Source organism: Musca domestica, unplaced genomic scaffold (assembly GCF_030504385.1).
Source record: "Musca domestica strain aabys unplaced genomic scaffold, Musca_domestica.polishedcontigs.V.1.1 32, whole genome shotgun sequence".
Classification (NCBI taxonomy): Eukaryota; Metazoa; Arthropoda; class Insecta; order Diptera; family Muscidae; genus Musca; species Musca domestica.
In genome coordinates, this window is record NW_026712311.1 from 193,998 (window position 1) to 218,796 (window position 24,799).

The 24,799-nt window shown below is 27.1% G+C and overlaps 1 protein-coding gene across 1 annotated transcript in view; it reads right to left on the minus strand.

Annotated features, from left to right (window-relative positions):
- Mda6 (neuronal acetylcholine receptor subunit alpha-7-like) overlaps positions 1 to 24,799 on the minus strand; it is a gene marked incomplete at its 3' end in the record, with an annotated part of 535,364 nt that overhangs the window by 190,609 nt on the left and 319,956 nt on the right. The window contains 2 exon segments of the mRNA NM_001308989.1: positions 19,131 to 19,175; positions 19,494 to 19,633. Of these exon segments, the coding sequence (NP_001295918.1) occupies positions 19,131 to 19,175; positions 19,494 to 19,633 (185 nt within the window).

Sequence of the window (24,799 nt, forward strand, 5' to 3'; positions counted from 1 at the left end):
TTTTATGAATTTAAATATTTTTCCCTAAAATAAAAAATTAAAATATTTTTTTTATACAAAATAAATTTTTTTAAGAAAAAATTATATAAATTTTTATAAAAAAATAAAATAATTGTCTTTTTATATTTTACTTTATTAAAAAAATATTTTAATAAATTATTAAATTAGTAAAATAAAATTAAAATATTTTAATTTTTTATATATATTTTTACTTTTTTTAAAGAAATATTTTAATTTTTTATAAAAAATTATTTACTTTGTTTTGATTTATTTCAAGAGATAAAATATTTTGCAAAAGAGAAAAATAGTATATATTAAAAAACTATTATAAGAATATTATTTTAATTAAAAAAAAAAAAAAAAAAAAAGAATATATATATATATATATATATATATATATATATATATATATATATATATATATATATATATATATATATATATATATATATATATAATTATTTTAATTTTTTTTTTAAAAAATATAAAAAAATTGTTATAATTTATATTTTTAAAAAATATATAAAAAAAATTATTTTAATTTTTTATAAAAATTTATGGGAATCTCGTATACAACAAAATCATTCATTTTTTTATAGAAGCAATTTATTTTATTTTTTTTTTTTTTTGTAAAGAAATTAAAATAAATATCATTTAATATTTTTTATTATATACTAATTTTTTATATCGATTTAAAACATTTTTTTAAATTAAATAATTTTTTGAAAAAAATTAAAATATTTTTTTATAAAAAATTAAAATAAATTGCCTCATACAAAATTTATATTTTTTTTTATAAAAATTAATTATAACATAAAAATTATAATTTATTTTTTATAAAAAAAATATTTTATTTTTTTACAACAAGAAAAATATTTTAATTTTTTATTTTTTAATTTTTATAAAAAAACATTTGATTTTTTATAAAATATTATATTGATATTGTTTTGATTTCTTCAAGAGATAAACTATTTTACAAAGAAAACAAAGAGTATAAAAAAAAATTAATATTAAATTAAAAAACATTAAATATTTTATTTTCTTGTAAAAAATTATTTTAATTTTTTATAAAAAATATGTTAATTTTTTATAATTTGTTCTTTTAATTTTTATAGAAAACATTATTTTAATTTACTATGTAAAAATATATATTTTTTAATTTTTTTTCAAGACATAAAATAATTTGCAAATGAAGAACAAACAAATAAAATAAGAATTTAATTTTAGACTTTGGTTACTTATATTTAAAAATAATTTATTTTAATTTAACTCCATATACATTGACAAATTTTTGCCAATATTTCTTTTTTTATTTTTGGCAAAAATAAAGCAATTAATTTATTAAAGTGTCGGTCTTATTATAAATTTAATCAATCATTACATTTCCGTTCTTCTCCCCCTAAATCAATCCAATCACATTCCATTCGGCCACATTATTTAATAACTATATTTGATTACAAATACATCATTGTCATCATCATTATAATTAGCATGCAAAGTTTTGTTTTTTTTTTTTTTTTTTTCGCTTTTATTATTTAATGACTTTTAATTAATTTTAATTTAATTTGGTTAATGTATATATTTTTCAACATATATTGCATTTTTTTTATTAAATTGTATTTTTTATTTAATTTTTTATTTAATCACATCAATGACATGTACCCAGCAAAATTAATATTTTTAAATATTTTACGATATATAATATGTAAGAAAATATTTTTTTATCAAAAACAATATTTAAAACTTAATAAACACACACATTTATAGAACATTATTTTTGTTTCAAGAGCTGTTTAAAAAAATGAAAAAATATTTGATTTATATTTGCGACATTTTATGGTGTTCTTTTTTTTGGTGTTTTATTTAAAACTTAAAAATTTTCACACGCACACAAACATATAAATATTTAACACGTAATTTCTAAGAGAAAACAGAAAAGTTGAAGGATTTTATTTATTCCATTTAATTTTGGTACTTTATTTTTTAATATTAAAAAATTAAAATAAGTAAAAAAAACATAAAATTTTAAATTTCAAGAAATTAAAAAAATAATAAATAAATATTAAAAAGCCATATGATAACCTGCACCACTTCACCTAAAGGGAACATTTTTAAGGATTAAATGTGGATATAATTTTTTTCCAAGGATGATCCACAAACATTTTATTTTAATGACATTTTACAAGGATTTGTAGTCGTGAAATTTTGAATTTTTTTAAGTATTTGTCTAAGGACAAGTAGTAGTAAATTGTTTGACATTTTGTTTCCAAGGACTACAAATGTGATCTTCTTAATAGCTGTTTGCTGGAACTATCAGAGCCAGAAACGTGGAATTCTTAAAATATAAATTGAAGGACAAATAGACAAGAATTGTCAAGAATTTTTCCAAGAACCAAAGGCGAACATTTTTAAGAATTTTTGGTCGACGACAACAAACGTGGTTTAATAATAAATCTAATTTCCAATGACTATCAGAGCTACAACAGTGAAATGTTAAGAAGAATTTTTACAAATGACTTTCAATCAGCGCTGATTCTAAAAATATTTCTCCAAATATCATCAAACTTGGAAAAGTGGATTTTTCAAAATATTTTTCCGAGGACCCTCAAAGAACCGGGATTTTTTTTAAATATTTTTCTCAATGACCATCAGTCCTAGAAAAGTGGATTTTCAAAAGTATTTTTTTCTTGGATCCCCAAAGGACGTGGATTTTTAAAAGTATTTTTTTCCAAGGACCATCAGAAGGTAGATTTTTTAAAAATATTTTTTCCAAAGACCATCAGCACTTGGATTTTTTTTTTAAAAATATTTTTTCCAAGGACCTCCGATGATAGTCGGTTTTTTAAAAATATTTTCCAAGAACCACCAATGAACGTGAAATTTTAAAAATATTTTTTTTCCCAGGAACCCCTAATAATATTTTCAATGGCCACCAATAAACGTGGATTCGTGGAATATTTGGAATATTTTTTTCCAATGATCATAATTTTTAAGGACTATCAGACCTATAATATAGTGGATTTTTAAAAATATTTTTTCTATGGACCACCAGACCGAGGTATGCGGACTTTTAAAAATATTAGTTCAAAGACTATCAGACCTTAAAAATTGATTTTATAAAAAATATTTATTTCAAGGTCCATCAGACCTAGAAATGTGGATTTTAAAGACATTTTTTTAAGGACCCTCAACAAACGTGGATTTTTAAAAATATTTTTTTAAGGACCCTCAACAAACGTGGATTTTTAAAAATATTTTTTTAAGGACCCTCAACAAACGTGGATTTTTAAAAATATTTTTTTAAGGACCCTCAACAAACGTGGATTTTTAAAAATATTTTTTTAAGGACCCTCAACAAACGTGGATTTTTAAAAATATTTTTTTCTAAGGACGATCAGGCCTAGAAACATGTATTTTTGAAAATATTTTTTTTCCAAGGACCATCAGGCCTAGAAACATGTATTTTTGAAAATATTTTTTTTTCCATGGACCATCAGGCCTAGAAACATGTATTTTTGAAAACATTTTTTCAAGGAAATGAACGTGGATTGTTAAAAATATTTTTTCCAAGGACCATCAGACCTAGAAACGTGGATTTTTAAAAACATATTTTTCAAGGACTATCAGACCTTTAAAAATAATTATTTTAAATATTTTTTTTCAAGGACTTCAGACCTTTAAAATTAATTTTTTTAAAATATTTGTTTCAAGGACTTTCAGAACTTGAACATTGATTTTATAAAAATATATTTTTAAGGACCATCAGACCTAGAAATGGGGATTTTTTAAAAAATATTTTTCTAAGGACCAGCAGATCTAGAAACGTGAATTTTTAAATATAATTTATTCAAGGACCATCAGACTATGAACCGTCAATCAAAGTGGATGTTTAAATTATTTTTTTTCAAGGACCATTAGACCAAGTACCCTCAATCAACGTGGATTTTTTAAAATATTTTTTCCAAGGACCTTGAGCGTGGATTTTTAAAAATATTTTTCCAAGGACCAATAAAAGTGGATTTTTATAAAAATATTTTTTCCAAGCATAATTTTTTTATTTATTTTTTTTTTTGGAAACTATATTTTTCACAAACTTTTTGACCTAAAAATATGATTTTTAAAAATATTTGTTGTAAAGAACTTCAGGATTTTAGAAAAAAAACAATCAAGCCTAAAAACGAGGATATTTCAATATTTGTTCAGGGATGCTCATAGAAACGATGATTTTTAAAAAAGTACAATCGCACCTTTTAGAAATATGGTTTTTAAAATATATTTTTTTTTTTTGCCCGAATCTTCAGTGCTGGAAACGTGCATTTTACAATATTTAAAAAAAATATACACTAGATTTAGAAACAAGGATTTTTTAAATATTATTCCAAGGGCCATCAGACTTAGGAGCATATATTTTTTAAATCTTTTTTGCAAGGCCTTACATTTGGATTTTTAGGAATAATTTTCAAAGCTAAGCAGAGCAGATTCTAAAAGATTTTTACAAGGAGTTGTCAAGGATTTTTTAGATTATTTTTTCAAGGACAACAAATGTGAATTTTTTAGAAATTACTCCCCTAAAACCATCAGACCTAGAATTTTGATTTTTTTTTCTTAATATTTTTTTCTTAAACGATCGGGACTAGAAGAATGTATTTCATATTCTCCCAAGGACTTCAAAGGGTATTTTGCCTTTACAGTGAAGTTTTAAGAATCGTTAGTCTAAATGTTTCCCAGAGTGGTGTAGGGTGTGTCAGCAAAATAATAAATATTATTTATTAAGTAATAAATATAAAATTTAAAGAAAAAATAAACAATTCTTTGATTGAAATTAATTTATTATTATTTTTAATTAATTTTTTATTTATTATAATTTTTTTATTTATAACAAACAAAATATTTAAAGAAAAAATAAACAATTATTTGATTGAATTTAATTTATTATTATTTTTAGTTAATTTTTCATTTATTATAATTTTTTTATTTATATTATTTTTATTATTTACTCTGTCTAACAATCTGGGGAAATTTCTATACCGCTAAACACTTAGCACGCAAACATTCTCACGCACGCATAAGCACACACACACACCCACATACACTCTATTAAATATCCAACGAATTATGGCCAATGTTTTGTTTGAAAAACAAAATATTGTAAAAATAATAGCAATAATATTTTAATTCACACATTTTTAAATAACATAAATATGGGTTTTTTGTTATGTTTTGCTTGGTTTTATTTTTATTTGCAGAAAACCACATTTAAATTATTGCAACAATTTCATGTTAATTTTTTTCTTGGATATCTGTTGACAATGCTCTTTTTGATTTAGATAAAAGGTGTGTGTGGTTAGTTTTATTTGTCAATAACATCGATTGAGCGAAAACATCGAAGAGTAAATTGTGAATCGAGGGATTTTAATTAATGTAAGCGTTTTTATTTTTAGGGTTTTTTTTTATTAATTTGTTCATTATTTGAATTGAAAAATTTAAGAAGGAAATTAAATTTATTTTGAAAATTATGAAGAATGAATAAAAAAATAATTTTGTACCCAATACAAAAATAAAAACTTTTTAGAAAATAAATAATACAATTAATTATTAATTAAATTAAATGACGTTTGTAAAAAAAGTTGAAAATTTCAATATATTGCACCTTTAGAATGTCGCAAGATATTCTTCCAAGAATAAAAAGGCTTTAAATCTGGCATTTCATGGATTTTTTTTCTAAGGTTTGAAGGGTATTTTGTGTTTTAGGGACTGAAAATATTGAATGTATTCTGAAAAATAATTGTGACTAAAATATTCCTTGACAAAATTTTCTTAGAAAATAATTGTCGAATAATAATTGACCACAAAAATCTCAGACAAATGCCAGAATATATATTTTTTGGAATTTTTTTTAAAAAAATATTTTTTTTTAAAACTTGTCCTATTGAAATAACGGTTTTAGATCCTAGGGCATTTGGAGTCGATCTAGCGATGTCCGATGTTCGTCCGTCTGGCTGGTCCAAAATTGGTAAATCGTAATATTATTGTCAAATCTAGATCAAGTTCGGGGATGGGCAATATCGGTCCACTCTCCTCCTCCACAAAATGTCAATATTTTCAAAGAAAATAATTTACTGCACAGAAAGAGAAAGGATAATCTAATTTTGCTCCAACTTTGCATATCCTAACATTAGCATCAGTTCTAGGTCGGGGGTGAAAATGGACAATATCGGTCAACTCTATCTACTAGTACCTCCCCCACAAAGGGTCAACGTTTGAAATAACCAAAACGATTATAAAATCCGAAACACTTATCCGGATCTCTTCACAGTTCATATATCCCAATATTTATACTAACACAAGATCTGCTGTGAAGGTTCGTGTATAGGTTCACTCCATCAAGTACCTCCCCCACAGAGGGTCAAAATTTTGAATATCCACGCAGCTCATAAAACGCGAATCTAACATCCGATTCTATTCAGACTTGATACCTCTGAATATTTCCACAAACACAAGATCTGTTATAAAGATGATAGGGATTGGACCATTCCTTCTGGTACCTCCCCCACAAAGGGTCAAAGTTTTGAATAACCAAAACGATCACAAAATCCGAAAAAAACATCCGGTTCCCTTCATATTTCACACATGCTATTATATGTACTAAGACAACATCTGCTGTTATGATGGGATATATCATCCCACTCCTTCTGGTACATCCCCCATCCAAAGGGTGAAAATTCTGAATATCCATGATGCTCATAAAACGCGAAATTAACACTCGATTGCATTCAGATTTGGCAAATCTCAATATTTCCATCAACACAAAATATGTTAAAAAGATGGGAGAGATCGGACCATTTCTTCTGGTAGATCTCCCCAGAGGGTCAAAGTTTCGAATAATTATAACTCTTATAAAATGTGATGTAAAATTCCGATTGTCTTCAAATTACACACATCACAATATTTCTACTAATACAAGATCTGCTGTGAAGATGGAATATATCGGTCCACTCCTTCTGGTACCTCCACCACAAAGGGTCAAAATTTTGAATATCCATGAAGTTCATAAAAAGCGAAATTAACATCCGATTCCATTAAGACTTGGTACATCTCAATATCATCTCAACATCTCAATATTTCCATCAACACAAGCTCTGTTATTAAAATGGTAGAGATCGGACCATTTCTTCTGGTACCTGCCCCACAAAGGTATTGCTGAGCTGCATTTGGTATATCGTTGTGGCAGAGGTTGTGAAGCTCAAAAATAATAAATTGGATGAACAATATATATATGGGAGCTATATCTATATTTGAACCGATTTTTTTTGGTCTGAAGGTCCTTTAAAAAATCCACGATATTGGTCTTAGGGGCCTTGAAAAAAAATTAAAAAATGTAGGTTCCTTGGTCTTAAAATTCTTAAAAAAAATATTCTTTAAGAAATACAGGTTCCTTGGTCTTTAAATCCTATACAAGTATTCTTTAAAAAATACAGGTTTATTAATGTGATGATCCTTGAAAAATTATATTTCAAAAAATCAACGCTTATTGGTCTAATGGTCTTTAAACAATTATTTTTAAAAAATCCACGATATTGGTCTAGAGGTCCTTGAAAAATATTCTTTAAAAAATTCACGTTTCTTGGTCTGAAGGCCCTTATAAAATAATATTTTTAAAATAACTATGTTTCTTGGTCTGAAGGTCCTTGAAAAAATACTCTTTAATAAATCCACGTTTCATGGTTTGAAGGTCCTTGAAAAAATTCACGTTTTTTGGTATGAAGGTCCTTGAAAAAATATTCTTTAAAAAGTCCACGTTTCTTGTTCTAAAGGTCTTTGGATTTTTTTTAATCCAAGTTTCTTGGTCTGAAGGCCCTTGATTTTTTTTTTAAATCCAAGTTTCTTGGTCTGAAGATCCTTGAAAAAATAATCTTTAAAAAACTAACATTTCTTGGTCTTATGGTCCTTAAAAAAATATTCTTAAAAAATCCACGTTCCTTGGTCTGATGGTCCTTAAAAAAATATTCTTTAAAAAATCCACGTTTCATGGTCTTTTGGTCCTTGAAAAAAATATTCTTTAAAAAATCCACGATATTGGTCTGATGGTCCTTGAAAAAATATTCTTAAAAAATCCACGTTCCTTGGTCTGATGGTCCTTGTAAAAATATTCTTTAAAAAATCCACGATATAGGTCTAGAGGTCTTTGAAAAATATTATTTAGAAAATCCACGATATAGGTCTAGAGGTCCTTGAAAAATATTATTTAAAACTCCAAGTTTCTTGGTCTGACGGTCCTTGAAAAATATTCTTAAAAAAATCGACGTTCCTTGGTCTGATGGTCCTTCAAAAAATATTATTTAAAACTCCAAGTTTCTTGGTCTGACGGTCCTTGAAAAATATTCTTAAAAAAATCGACGTTCCTTGGTCTGATTGTCCTTCAAAAAATATTCTTTAAAAAATCCACGTTTCATGGTCTTTTGGTCCTTGAAAAAATATTCTTTAAAAAATCCACGATATTGGTCTGATGGTCCTTGAAAAAATATTCTTTAAAAAATCCACGATATTGGTCTGATGGTCCTTGAAAAAATATTCTTTAAAAAATCCACGATATTGGTCTGATGGTCCTTGAAAAAATATTCTTTAAAAAATCCACGATTTTGGTTTGATGGTCCTTCAAAAAATATTATTTAAAACTCCAAGTTTCTTGGTCTGATGGTCATTGAAAAAATATTCTTAAAAATATCCACTTTCCTTGGTCTGATGGTCCTTGAAAAAATATTCTTAAAAAAATCGACGTTCCTTGGTCTGATGGTCCTTGAAAAAATATTCTTTAAAAAATCCACGTTTCTTGGTCTGAAGGTCCATGAAAAAATGTTCTTTAACAAATCAAAGTTCCTTGGTCTGAAGGTCCTTGAAAAAATAATCTTTCAGTCCTAATTTGGTTGTATGTGCAAAATTCCATACTATTTGGGCTGATATTAAACATTTGGTGCACAATAAAAGGCATATCGGACGAAGATATATATGGGAGCTATATCTAAATTCTTTAAAAAATCCACGTTTCTTGGTCTGAAGGTCCATGAAAAAATTTTCTTCAACAAATCAAAGTTCCTTGGTCTGAAAGTCCTTAAAAAAATAATCTTTCAGTCCTAATTTGGTTGTATGTGCAAAATTCCATAGCATTCGGGCTGATATTACACATTAGGTGCACAATAAAAGGCAAATCGGACGAAGATATATATGGGAGCTATATCTACATTTTGACCGATTATCCCCAATTTAAATTGGGTTCGGCCTTGGGTAAAACAAATTATTTGTGCAAAATTTCGTGTGAATCGTTCAATAAATGCGACCTGCACTTTGATTACAAAAATGCATGGACAGACGTACATGCATAAATCGACTCAGAACATGATTTTATGCAGATCATCAGAAGGAACTATGGGTCTATCTCGTTTTTTACTTTTACTTTTGCCTGTTACTAAAAAATTCACAACGACATAATATCCTGACCACCTTGTGGTGTAGGGTATAAATATAAAATCGTTATAGAAATATTTTTAAAAAAAATATTAATTAAAATTACCAGAAATCTTTTCAAAAATATTATTATCAGGGAATCTACAATTATACGCATGACAGAACTTGAAGTTGTCTCAAAAAAATAGCACCTTTAGGAATAATTTAAAATTATCAAAAGATCTTATTTAGGGCCTATTTTGGATGACGGCAGTGATTTAATCCATTAAAAAACCCTAAAACTTTGAAAAACTCAATTGAAATTTTAAAACCCATTCCACATCATTTTATTAAAAAATATACAGGTCCTTAAATTTTCTTTATTTTTTTAAATATCTTAAATAACTTAAAAATTTTCAAACCTCAATTTTTTATTTCGGATCATAACAACTCCAATTCCCATCTGACAATTTTGATATATTTGACAAAATGTAAGAAATGGACAGCCATTGGACAATTCTCGTTTTAAAATAAAACCATTTATCAAAAACCTAAAAAACTCCAACTCGAACATCATTGAAATCAATTACACTCACACATACATACGCAAAAATTCCCTGCTTGCAATGACCATTATTTGCAATGGCCATTTGTCAGTGTATTTGGGTATTGTTATTTTGCAATAAAAATAAAAAAGAGAACAAAATTATTCACCTTCTATTGTTCATACATATGTATGTATTTACGTATCTACATTGTTGTTCATTCTCTTCCCTTGGGCCTTTGAATAGCTATGTATTCACCTGGCAGCTTCCATCTCCCCCTCTTTCACTCTCTCTCTCTCTCTCTTTCTGGTATCAAGTATTTTTTTTATAGAGAGAGAGAGGGAGAGAACTGGGTCCATAAAAAATATTGTCCCCATTCATTGGGAAATAAAATTTATTTATTTCGTTTTTATTTTCAAAAAAAAAAAAAAAAAAAAAAAACAATTGTATAACCTGAACACACGTTACACTTTTGTTAGGTATTTCATGGTCCACTGCAGGTAATCCTGTTCCCAAAAATTGTTTTTTATTTTGTTTTTCTATATCTATCTATCTAACTGTTGGTCATGTTGTGTACCAATTCTTTGCATTGCTCTATCTTTTTTTCCGGCTGATACACTTGAATAACTCTAATATTGTAAATCTTATTCGATATTTATATCCATTTTTTTTATTATTTTTTTTTTTTTTTGGGCAAGTTACGGTGTCTGCCCCAATTGTTGCCAAAAAAATTCTTAGCCGAACACAACTGATGGCTTAGATATTGGCGGTGATTGCGATTTATTATAGCTCGCACAAAAGAAAGAGAATCTAACGGCAAAAATCCAAAAAAAATGATAAAATATTAAAGGATATTTTTGGCTGGATACAGGTCATTCTTTAATTGTCAGTCAAGTTTTGAAAACATTTTAGGTAAAATTTGAATTCTGTGATTTTTGAAAAAAATATATTCTTTAAAAAATCCGGGTTTCTTAGTCCTTGAAAAAATATTTTTAAAACAATCCTGGTTTCTTGGCATTTGGAAAAATTATCTTTAAAATATTCCAGGTTCCTTGAAAATGTTCTCTTTAAAAATATTCCAGGTTTCTTGGACCTTGAAAATGTTTTCTTAAAAAATATCCAGGCTTCTTGGTCCTTGAAAAAAATTTCTTTAAAAACCAGGTTTCTTAGTCCTTGAAAAATATTTTTAAAAAAATCCAGGTTTCTTGGCATTTGAAAAAAAAAATGTTCTTGAAAAAATTCCAGGTACCTTGAAAATTTTCTCTTTAAAAATATTCCAGGTTTCTTGGACCTTGAAAAAATTTTCTTAAAAAATATCCAGGTTATTTAGTTCTTGAAAAAATATTCTTTAAAAAATCCAGTTTTCTTAATCTTTGAAAAAATATTCTAAAAAATTCAGGTTTCTTGGCATTTGAAAAAATGTACTTTAAAATTACCCAGGTTCCTTGGTCCTGAAAAAAATTTCTTTAAAAATATCCAGGTCTCTTTGTCATTAAAAAAAATATTCATTAAAAAATCCAGGTTTCTTGGTACTTGAAAAAGTATTCTTTAAAAAATCCAAGTTTCTTGGTTTGAATTTCCTTGAAAAAATATTCTTTAAAAAATCCAGGTTTCTTGGTCCTTAAAAAATATTCCTTAAAAATCCAGGTTTCTTGGTACTTGAAAAAATATTCTTAAAAAAAAATCCAGGTTCCTTGGTCCTTGAAAAAATATTCTTTAAAAAAATTCAAGTTTCTTGACATTTGAAGAAAATTAAAAAATGTCCAGGTTCTTAGTCCTAGTATCTTAACCAGTGAAAAAATGTTCTTTAAAAATCCCCGTTTCTTGGTCCTTGAAAAAATATTTTTTAAAGAACGACGTTTGTTGTCTTAATGGTCCTTAATAAAAAAATATATATGAAAGATCTGAATATAGAATAGCTGAGAATGCCTACTATCCATAAGAAAGCCTACAACAAAAATATTTTTAATATATCTTCCAGGTCTGTTTTTTATCAATGATAATTTTGAACAGATTTTAAAAAGGCCATTCGAAATGAATTACTACAATTTTATAAATAATATAATTTTATGTAATTTTGTATATTTTTTACTAGAGTTTTCAGACATATTAAATCAGGCATTTTATTCTCATAGAGCATATGAAAAGTTTGATATTCAAAGAAAAATTTTCAAGAATCCACAAGGCGTGGACTTATAAAATATTTTTTCCAATAACCCACAAGGCGTGGATTTATAAAATATTTTTTTTCAATAACCCACAAGGCGTGGATTTATAAAATATTTTTTTTCAATAACCCACAAGGCGTGGATTTATAAAATATTTTTTTCAATAACCCACAGGGCGTGGATTTATAAAATATTTTTTTTCAATAACCCACAAGGCGTGGATTTATAAAATATTTTTTTCAATAACCCACAGGGCGTGGATTTATAAAATATTTTTTCTCAAGAATCCACAAGGCGTGGATTTATAAAATATTTTTTTTCAATAACCCACAAGGCGTGGATTTATAAAATATTTTTTTTCTCAAGAATCCACAAGGCGTGGATTTATAAAATATTTTTTTTTCAATAACCCACAAGGCGTGGATTTATAAAATATTTTTTTTCAATAACCCACAAGGCGTGGATTTATAAAATATTTTTTTTCTCAAGAATCCACAAGGCGTGGATTTATAAAATATTTTTTTTTCAATAACCCACAAGGCGTGGATTTATAAATATATTTTTTTTTCAATAACCCACAAGGCGTGGATTTATAAAATATTTTTTTTTCAATAACCCACAAGGCGTGGATTTAATACCAAGGATTATATTTTTTTTTCAATAACCCACAAGGCGTGGATTTATAAAATATTTTTTTCTCAAGAATCCACAAGGCGTGGATTTATAAAATATTTTTTTCAATAACCCACAAGGCGTGGATTTATAAAATATTTTTTTTCAATAACCCACAAGGCGTGGATTTATAAAATATTTTTTTTCAATAACCCACAAGGCGTGGATTTATAAAATATTTTTTTTTCAATAACCCACAAGGCGTGGATTTATAAAATATTTTTTTTCTCAAGAATCCACAAGGCGTGGATTTATAAAATATTTTTTTTCTCAAGAATCCACAAGGCGTGGATTTATAAAATATTTTTTTTCAATAACCCACAAGGCGTGGATTTATAAAATATTTTTTTTCTCAAGAATCCACAAGGCGTGGATTTATAAAATATTTTTTTTCTCAAGAATCCACAAGGCGTGGATTTATAAAATATTTTTTTTTCAATAACCCACAAGGCGTGGATTTATAAAATATTTTTTTTTTCTCAAGAATCCACAAGGCGTGGATTTATAAAATATTTTTTTCAATAACCCACAAGGCGTGGATTTATAAAATATTTTTTCAAGAATCCACAAGGCGTTGAATTATAAAATATTTTTTCAAGAATCCACAAGGCGTTGAATTATAAAATATTTTTCAGGAATCCACAAGGCGTTGAATTATAAATATTTTTTCAAGAATCCACAAGGCGTTGAATTATAAAATATTTTTTCAGGAATCCACAAGGCGTTGAATTATAAAATATTTTTTCAAGAATCCACAAGGCGTTGAATTATAAAATATTTTTTTTCTCAAGAATCCACAAGGCGTTGAATTATAAAATATTTTTTTCTAAAGAATCCATGGATTTATAGAATTTTTTTTCTAAAGAATCCATGGATTTATAGAATTTTTTTTCTCAATAATCCACAAGGCTTGGATGTAGAAAATATTTTCTACGTGGATTTATAAAATATTTTTTTTCAATAACCCACAAGGCGTGGATTTATAAAATATTTTTTTTCTCAAGAATCCACAAGGCGTGGATTTATAAAATATTTTTTTTCAATAACCCACAAGGCGTGGATTTATAAAATATTTTTTTTCAATAACCCACAAGGCGTGGATTTATAAAATATTTTTTTTTCAATAACCCACAAGGCGTGGATTTATAAAATATTTTTTTTCAATAACCCACAAGGCGTGGATTTATAAAATATTTTTTTTCTCAAGAATCCACAAGGCGTGGATTTATAAAATATTTTTTTCTCAAGAATCCACAAGGCTTGGATTTATAAAATATTTTTTTTTCTCAAGAATCCACAAGGCGTGGATTTATAAAATATTTTTTTTCTCAAGAATCCACAAGGCGTTGAATTATAAAATATTTTTTTTCTCAAGAATCCACAAGGCGTGGATTTATAAAATATTTTTTTTCTCAAGAATCCACAAGGCGTGGATTTATAAAATATTTTTTTTTCTCAAGAATCCACAAGGCGTGGATTTATAAAATATTTTTTTTCTCAAGAATCCACAAGGCATGGATTTATAAAATATTTTTTTTCTCAAGAATCCACAAGGCGTGGATTTATAAAATATTTTTTTTTTCTCAAGAATCCACAAGGCGTGGATTTATAAAATATTTTTTTTCTCAAGAATCCACAAGGCGTTGAATTATAAAATATTTTTTTTCTCAAGAATCCACAAGGCGTGGATTTATAAAATATTTTTTTTCTCAAGAATCCACAAGGCGTGGATTTATAAAATATTTTTTTTTCTCAAGAATCCACAAGGCGTGGATTTATAAAATATTTTTTTTTCTCAAGAATCCACAAGGCATGGATTTATAAAATATTTTTTCAAGAATCCACAAGGCGTTGAATTATAAAATATTTTTTCAAGAATCCACAAGGCATGGATTTATAAAATATTTTTTCAAGAATCCACAAGGCGTTGAATTATAAAATATTTTTTCAAGAATCCACAAGGCGTTGAATTATAAAATATTTTTTTTCTCAAGAATCCACAAGGCGTTGAATTATAAAATATTTTTTCAAGAATCCACAAGGCGTTGAATTATAAAATATTTTTTCAAGAATCCACAAGGCGTTGAATTATAAAATATTTTTTTTTCTAAAGAATCCATGGATTTATAGAATTTTTTTTCTCAATAATCCTCAAGGCGTGGATGTAGAAAATTTTTTTTTCTCAAGAATCCACAAGGCGTGGATTTATAAAATATTTTTTTTTTCAATAACCCACAAGGCGTGTATTTATAAAATATTTTTTTCAATAACCCACAAGGCGTGGATTTATAAAATATTTTTTTTCTCAAGAATCCACAAGGCGTGGATTTATAAAATATTTTTTTCTCAAGAATCCACAAGGCGTGGATTTATAAAATATTTTTTTTCTCAAGAATCCACAAGGCATGGATTTATAAAATATTTTTTTTCTCAAGAATCCACAAGGCATGGATTTATAAAATATTTTTTCAAGAATCCACAAGGCGTTGAATTATAAAATATTTTTTCAAGAATCCACAAGGCGTTGAATTATAAAATATTTTTTCAAGAATCCACAAGGCGTTGAATTATAAAATATTTTTTTTCTCAAGAATCCACAAGGCGTTGAATTATAAAATATTTTTATTCTAAAGAATCCATGGATTTATATAATTTTTTTTCTCAATAATCCACAAGGCGTGGATGTAGAAAATATTTTTTTCTCAAGAATCCACAAGGCGTGGATTTATAAAATATTTTTTTCTCAAGAATCCACAAGGCGTGGATTTATAAAATATTTTTTTTTCTCAAGAATCCACAAGGCGTGGATTTATAAAATATTTTTTCTCAAGAATCCACAAGGCGTGGATTTATAAAATATTTTTTTTCTCAAGAATCCACAAGGCATGGATTTATAAAATATTTTTTCAAGAATCCACAAGGCGTTGAATTATAAAATATTTTTTCAAGAATCCACAAGGCGTTGAATTATAAAATATTTTTTCAAGAATCCACAAGGCGTTGAATTATAAAATATTTTTTCAAGAATCCACAAGGCGTTGAATTATAAAATATTTTTTCAAGAATCCACAAGGCGTTGAATTATAAAATATTTTTTCAAGAATCCACAAGGCGTTGAATTATAAAATATTTTTTCAAGAATCCACAAGGCGTTGAATTATAAAATATTTTTTTTTCTCAAGAATCCACAAGGCGTTGAATTATAAAATATTTTTTTTCTAAAGAATCCATGGATTTATAGAATTTTTTTTCTCAAGAATCCACAAGGCGTGGATTTATAAAATATTTTTTTTCAATAACCCACAAGGCGTGGATTTATAAAATATTTTTTTCAATAACCCACAAGGCGTGGATTTATAAAATATTTTTTTTTCAATAACCCACAAGGCGTGGATTTATAAAATATTTTTTTTCAATAACCCACAAGGCGTGGATTTATAAAATATTTTTTTTCAATAACCCACAAGGCGTGGATTTATAAAATATTTTTTTTCAATAACCCACAAGGCGTGGATTTATAAAATATTTTTTTTCAATAACCCACAAGGCGTGGATTTATAAAATATTTTTTTCAATAACCCACAAGGCGTGGATTTATAAAATATTTTTTTCTCAAGAATCCACAAGGCGTGGATTTATAAAATATTTTTTTTCAATAACCCACAAGGCGTGGATTTATAAAATATTTTTTTCAATAACCCACAAGGCGTGGATTTATAAAATATTTTTTTTCAATAACCCACAAGGCGTGGATTTATAAAATATTTTTTTTCAATAATCCACAAGGCGTGGATTTATAAAATATTTTTTTTTCTCAAGAATCCAAAAGGCGTGGATTTATAAAATATTTTTTTTTCAATAACCCACAAGGCGTGGATTTATAAAATATTTTTTTTCAATAATCCACAAGGCGTGGATTTATAAAATATTTTTTTTTCTCAAGAATCCAAAAGGCGTGGATTTATAAAATATTTTTTTTCTCAAGAATCCACAAGGCGTGGATTTATAAAATATTTTTTTTTTCTCAAGAATCCACAAGGCGTGGATTTATAAAATATTTTTTTTTCTCAAGAATCCACAAGGCGTGGATTTATAAAATATTTTTTTTCTCAAGAATCCACAAGGCGTGGATTTATAAAATATTTTTTTTTCTCAAGAATCCACAAGGCGTGGATTTATAAAATATTTTTTTTCTCAAGAATCCACAAGGCGTGGATTTATAAAATATTTTTTTCTCAAGAATCCACAAGGCGTGTATTTATAAAATATTTTTTTTCTCAAGAATCCACAAGGCGTGGATTTATAAAATATTTTTTTTTCTCAAGAATCCACAAGGCGTGGATTTATAAAATATTTTTTTTTCTCAAGAATCCACAAGGCGTGGATTTATAAAATATTTTTTTTCTCAAGAATCCACAAGGCGTGGATTTATAAAATATTTTTTTTTCTCAAGAATCCACAAGGCGTGGATGTTAAAATATTTTTTTCTCAAGAATCCACAAGGCGTGGATGTAAAATTTTTTTTTTTCTCAAGAATCCACAAGGCGTGGATTTATAAAATATTTTTTTTTCTCAAGAATCCACAAGGCGTGGATTTATAAAATATTTTTTTTCTCAAGAATCCACGAGGCGTGGATTTATAAAATATTTCTTTTTCTCAAGAATCCACAAGGCGTGGATTTATAAAATATTTTTTTTTTTCAATAACCCACAAGGCGTGGATTTATAAAATATTTTTTTCTCAAGAATCCACAAGGCGTGGATTTATAAAATATTTCTTTTTCTCAAGAATCCTCAAGGCATGGATTTATAAAATATTTTTTCAAGAATCCACAAGGCGTGGATTTATATATTTTTTTTCAAGAATCCACAAAGCGTGGATTTATAATTTTTTTTCAAGAATCCACAAGGCGTGGATGTTAAAAATATTTTTTTCTCAAGAATCCACAAGGCGTGGATTTATAATTTTTTTTTCTCAAGAATCCATAAGACGTGGATTTATAATTTTTTTTTTTCTAAAGAATCCATAAGGCGTGGATTTATAATTTTTTTCTCAAGAATCCATAAGGCGTGGATTTATAATTTTTTTCTCAAGAATCCATAAGGCGTGGATTTATAATTTTTTTCTCAAGAATCCATAAGGCGTGGATTTATAAAATATTTTTTTTTCTCAAGAATCCACAATTTGATGTACTTGCTTCTGAGCTGAATTAGGTCGGATGTGCCAATATTTAGGTTATTTGAATTGTTATTTGGTGCACAATTAACCCGAAATCGGTTGAAGATATATATGGGAGCTATATCTAAATCTGAACCGATTCCTACCGATTTCAATAGGGTTCGTGCTTGGGCCAAGCAAGATTTGGGGAAAATTTCATTTTAATCAGATAATAAATGTGAACTGCATTTTGTTCACAAAAATACATGGACAGACGGACTGACATACATAAATCGACTCAGAAAGTGATTCTATGAAGATCCTCAAAAGTAACTATGAGTCTATCACGCTTTACTTCTCCATGTTACAAATAAATACACAAAGACACAATAGCCTTACCGCTATGTGGTGTAGGGTATAAAAAGGATTTTAAGAGCAGCCCTTCGGAAAATCATATTTGATATTCTAGAGACTGGAATGATGGACCAAGAGGAAGGATATCAATGACTTCTTTAAGGCACAATATATTTTGGATAAATTATTGAATGACAGCAAAATATAAAAAAATAAATAATTTACTAATTTTAATTAAAAATTATTATTATTAAAAAATTATTAATAAATAAATAATACAAAATAAAAAAAAAAAAATAATGAAAATAGGTTTGATTTTAATGACTAAATTGGAAATGGAACTCGAATCCAATTAAGTCTGCATTTATTATTTTCAATTTAATTTAATTTAAATTTATTTATTATTTTTTGGATTTTTTTATTGATTCCAACGTTCATAAAACACCAACATTTATTTCACAATACAAACTCACAAAAGACACTTATATCGCAGTTAGACAAACGGAAATAATACTCTTTCAAAATTTTTAACAAAAAAATCCCTACAAAAAAAAAAAATAAATAAAATTATAATCTACTTTTAGAACACATAAAATCATAATTTTGAAATCCTAGTCGCTTTTTCATTTTTTTCTTTCTTAATATTATTTGTGTTGTTTTCTTTGTTTGCAATTTCATGTTCTTCTGATATTTGGAATTCAAAATGTTTAGAGGCATTTCTTTTTTATTTTTTCAACAAATATCAGAAGCCAATGAAACTGACTTTACTCTCAACGGGTACATGTCACTTACCAAATTTAACCACGCATTTGTGGTCAGAATCTGATTCTTTTCATCCTACAAAACGAAATATACGCATTAATTATTTTTCGCTTTTGTTAACAATTAAATTCAACAAAAATATTTTCTTTTGTGAAAATTTCCGAATGTTTTCTTTTTTTTTTGTTGAAATTAATTGCTGGGCGCATATTTTCTCATATTTGGTTTTTTTGGATTTGATATTTTGTATTTTTTTTTCTTTTCTTTAGATACTAAAATAAAATACTTAAAATATTTTTAATTATTATTAATTTTTTCATATATAAATAATTTTAGTTTAGAAATAAATAAAATATCTAATATTTTGGGAAAACTTGGAAACATTGTCCAACTTACCACATCGATGATTTGTTGTAGGGTCAGTCCAAATTTCACTTCCAGGGGATCGGATTCATTTGCTACAGGTCTTTCTAAAGTATTATAGGTGGATAAGAGGTGGTTTAGTAAACGTTTTTCGTGTGGTCCTTGGCAGCTTTCTGTGGGAAGAAATAGAAAATAAAAATGGATTTGTTTAAAAATTTGTAAGAAATAGGAGAATATATTTTGGATTATTAAATTGAAAATAAATTAACGTATGCTTTATTTAATTATTTTTAAGACATTTTTAGGAATGATAATTTCTTAAATATTTTTTTTGATTATAAAAAATATTTTTTTTCTATTTATTTCAAAGACATAAGGGTAGGAGTTCTTCATAGGAGGAATTTTCCGTTTTCTTTAAATTTTTAAGGAATTTTAATTCTAATATTAAATTTCTTCTCTTTTTTTGGTTTTTTGATGCTATTTGGATGTATTGACCATATTACTATTTCAATGTTTTTATTTTTTATTTTTTTTAATGTGATGTGTTAATTCTTAATTTGCGTATGTTAATATTTTTCAGTCTTTTTAAATATGTACAATTTATTTTCAATTTTTTTTCATCTTGTTTACTCGGGAAATTATTTTACATTTTATTTAAATATTTCGGAACTTTACTATAAATTTAAAAATAATTTATTATATTTTATAAGAAATATTTTATAAAAGTCCCCTTTGAAGGGAGATTTTGTTGAATTTTTTTAGAGAATCGAAAAAAAGATTTCTTATGTTTCAAGGGAGTTTTTTAAAGGAACAATGATTTTTTCGATATTTTTGAGATATAAATTCGTAAGTTATGGCGAAAATAGGAAAATGTTTTTTTTTTTTTCAAGGCAAACCATTGATTCACGATATAGTACTTTGAACTTTTTCGAGAACATTTCAAGATTTTTTTTCTCGAAATCCCGAAAGTTGAGTTTTTTGCAAGAATGAAAAATAATAACTACGATAATTGATGTTCCCTTTATGGTATGAAAAAAAACTGGTAGATTCCTGGAACAGAGCTATTATTTTTAACATTTTTTTATGAAGTTTGTAAGGAAAAATTTAAAATTCACATTTTTGAAAAAAGTATACTCCTTTTAATGTTGAAATATTGACAATATCTCTGGATCGTCGTTGAAAAAAAAAACTTTTAAAATATCCACGCATCTGCTCGTCATTGAAAAAATATTCTTTAAAACATTCACGCCTCCGCTCGCCGTTGAAAAAATATTCTTTAAAACATTCACGCCTCTACTCGTCGTTGAAAAAATATTCTTTAAAATATCCACGCCTCTGCAAGTAGTTGAAAAAATAATCTTTAAAATATCCACGCCTCTGCAAGTAGTTGAAAAAATATTCTTTAAAATATCCACGCCTCTGCTAGTCGTTGAAAATAATATTCTTTAAAACAATCACGCATCTGCTAGTCGTTGAAAAAATATTCTTTAAAACATTCACGCCTGGGATGGTCGTTAAAAAATATTCTTTAAAAAATCCACGCCTTGGATGTTGGTTGAAAAAATATTCTTTAAAAAATCCACATCTTGGATGTTGATTGAAAAAGTATTCTTTAAATAATCCGCGCCTGGGATGGTCGTTGAAAAAATATTCTTTAAAACTCTATATATATATATATATATATATATATATTTTTTATTTTTTTTATTTTTTTTTATTTTTTTTTTAAATAGCCAACATCATTAAAATATAGATTTCTTAAAAGACCATTTAGCAATGACCACCACCATTCTTAAATGTAGCATTTTTTGGAATTATTTTTCCATGACTATGTGAACAACGGCATTTGATTTTTGAGGCATTTTTTCAAGGAGCATGTGGTAAATGAAGCCGATTTTTAATATATATTTTTTTAATTCTGAAAATAGATATTTTAGTCATTATTTTTCAAGGATCTCAGAATATGGATTTTTTAAAAATTATTTCTCAAGGACCAACTGATCCAAAATAAATATATATTTTTTTAGAAATAGTTGTTTAAGTAACTCCTGACTCCCACTTAAGAAATCTATATTTTAATGATGTTGGCTATTTAAAAAAAAAAAAAAAAAAAAAAATATATATATATATATATACATATATATATATATATATATATATATATATATATATATATATATATATATATATATATATATATATATATATATATATGTATATATATATATATATATATTTTTTTTTTTTTTTATTTTTTTTTTAAATAGACAACATCATTAAAATATAGATTTCTTAAAAGACCATTTAGCAATGACCACCACCATTCTTAAATGTAGCATTTTTTGGAATTATTTTTCCATGACTATGTGAACAACGGCATTTAATTTTTGAGGCATTTTTTCAAGGAGCATGTGGTAAATGAAGCCGATTTTTTAATATATATTTTTTTTAATTCTGAAAATAGATATTTTAGTCATTATTTTTCAAGGATCTCAGAATATGGATTTTTTAAAAATTATTTCTCAAGGACCAACTGATCCAAAATAAATATATATTTTTTTAGAAATAGTTTTTTAAGTAACTCCTGACTCCCACTTCCAATGGGTTCTAGAAAAATTATTTTTGTGGGTCATCTTAACAATAAGAATGGACATTCCAGGAATAATTTCTCAAGGAGAAACGGGGCAATGAGAGAGGATTTATATTATTTTTGAAGGACTCTCTGAGAAAAGAAAGAGAATTGCGCTATTTTACTCTGGGACCAACTGAGCCAAATAATTATTTCTTTTTAATAAAAGTGTTTTTTTTTTATTTTTAATGAATTATTTCCTAGTCAATTTGAGATTGAATTGGATTTTTAATGATTTTTGTTTATGAAGGACCATCTTGGCAATAAGAGTGGATTTTTTAATAATTATTTTCCGGGGAATAGAGCTGAAATCCTTAAATTTGATATAGATGTCACTGTTAGCGTCTGTGGTTAAGATATACAGGTGATTTTGGATAGGTGTCCTTTATATTTTTTTTTTTAAGATTTTTAAGGACTATTTTCATAATTTAATTGGATTTGATTTTTTTAAGGCATTTAATCAACAATAAAATTGGATTTTTAAAAAATTATTCTTCGAGAATCATTTGGGCAACGAAATTGGATTTTCCACCAATTATTTTCAAACAAAAATTAAAAAAAGAAATTATTAAAAAAAAAAACAATTTTTTAGGAATTCCCAATATTAAAATATGAGTATTTTTGCCCAATTAAGCACCCATGTAATCAATTGCATTATAAATTAAAAATACAATTACCCTCTACTACAAAAAGACGTGCATGTATGTGTGCATGTGCAGGAGGGATATCCTTTTTCATTTTTTTGCACACAAATATTGTACTGTAGTTGTCGCTATTCTTGTATGACACTACTGTTTACACTTGTAGCTATTCAGATGGATGGCTGTTTCCTTCAACAGCTTCCTTTCAACAATGCTGCTGAGTACTTGCGACTCAGGACATTCTATTTGCTTAGCATTAGCCTAATGAGTTAAAATTCTCAAGAAAAAAAAAAAAAAAAAACAATAACAACAACAAAATTGCAATTAATGATATTTGTGATGATTGTAAGGCTGAGCCTTGCCGCTGCTGTTGTTGTTGTTTTTGCTATTGTTTATACTCTTGTTATTGTCATTAGTTCCAGTCATAGCAGCAGTGAATGTTGTTGTTATTCTTTTTCAGTGTAATTATTCTGGTGTTTACATGCAGTTTTGTTTTTGTTGTTGTTGACAATAATGATTTTGTTGTTGTAATTGTTGCTCTCATAGAGTAATTAGATGTTTACAAAAAGTATCTCTCACTCATACATAGATACCCTCCGAAAAATAATGATTGCCATGATTTTTAATTGTTGTTTGGTCAACCCCTCCTCAACACTCCCCACCCAACATTTTTGGTATTTGCAACGCATTTCGAATTTGCTTCCGTCCCCCCCATTCCAAATCTAAAATCCAAATTATTGTTGATACTAACCAGTGGAGGTCATCCATTCATTAGTCCGTTGTTTAATGTTGTCTAATGAGTTTTCAAACTGTCAAATTATGTTCGTTAATGACAAATGATGTCCAATTTGTTGGAGGGCGAAATGCAGTACCTCGTTTTATTTGTTTATAAATATTTTGAAAAAAAAAAGTAATTGTTTGTAAATTTATTTTTAAAATATATTTGATTTTTTTAATTGCAACTCATTATTTTTAAATGGGTTTCTGTTGGTATTTTAAATGGCGGGCAGTTATATTTCTGTAAAAAAATATTGAAATATTTGTTAGAGTAATTGGAAGCAGTTACCAATATTTGGGAACATAATAAATTACTCATTAATAAATTATCACAGATTTTGAAACAGTGTGAGAGGGCCGAAGAATTAGTCGGGAATAATGAACATACAAAATTTCGACTAGTCATTCGTTATTATATTGCTAAAACAAAATAAGAATTAAATTAGAAAAAGTCCTTATAATTATGAGAAAACTGCAATCAACCTCAGACTGCTGTCATATTTAAGCCACTCGTCCGACAGATGTTAAAATTATTCCAATGACAGCTCATTATATTGTTCACAAGCGTACAAAAGCATTTTGGTGAGAAATTTTCAGAAGAAAAGTTATTCGTGATGGAATTCAAGCGTGATAGTGTGATTTCCTTATATTTGGGTGGAAAACCACAAGTGGCTATCGTTAGAGCACTCCGGCATTCAAATGTGAATAAATCTTTTGTGTCTCGTACCATCGCTTGTTACCGTGATACTAGTAGCGTAGCCCGACGTCAAAGAAGTGGACGAAAGAAAACAACAACATCAGCCGAAATGGTTCGAAAAGTAAAGAAGCGACTTGATCGAAACCCACGTCGCAGTGGCCGAAAATTTCTCGTGAGCTGAACATATTGCAATATTCCATTCGGCAAAGATTGAAAAATGAGCACGGGGTAAAGCCATTGAAATTTCAAAAATGTAAGAACTTACACCGCTTCAGAAAGGAAATATACTCAAAAGAGCTAAAGAGTTGCTTCGCTTGGCCGAAAGTGTTGAACTGCCAAATTTGGTTTTCCCCATCTCCGAGGCGAAAATATTCGTTGTCCTTCAGTTTATAAACAAACAAAATGGCAAGTAAACACCAAATAGGTCAGCTGAAAATGTGCACCTTCGGTTTGCCACCAGAACTTAAGCGCCGGCCATGGTGATGGTGTGGGACGCCATAACAGCCGATGGTCGCTCTCCCCTAGTATTAATCGACCGTGGCATCAGAATTAATGCTGAATATTAACGCGAAATTATTCTGGAGGGTGTATTAAA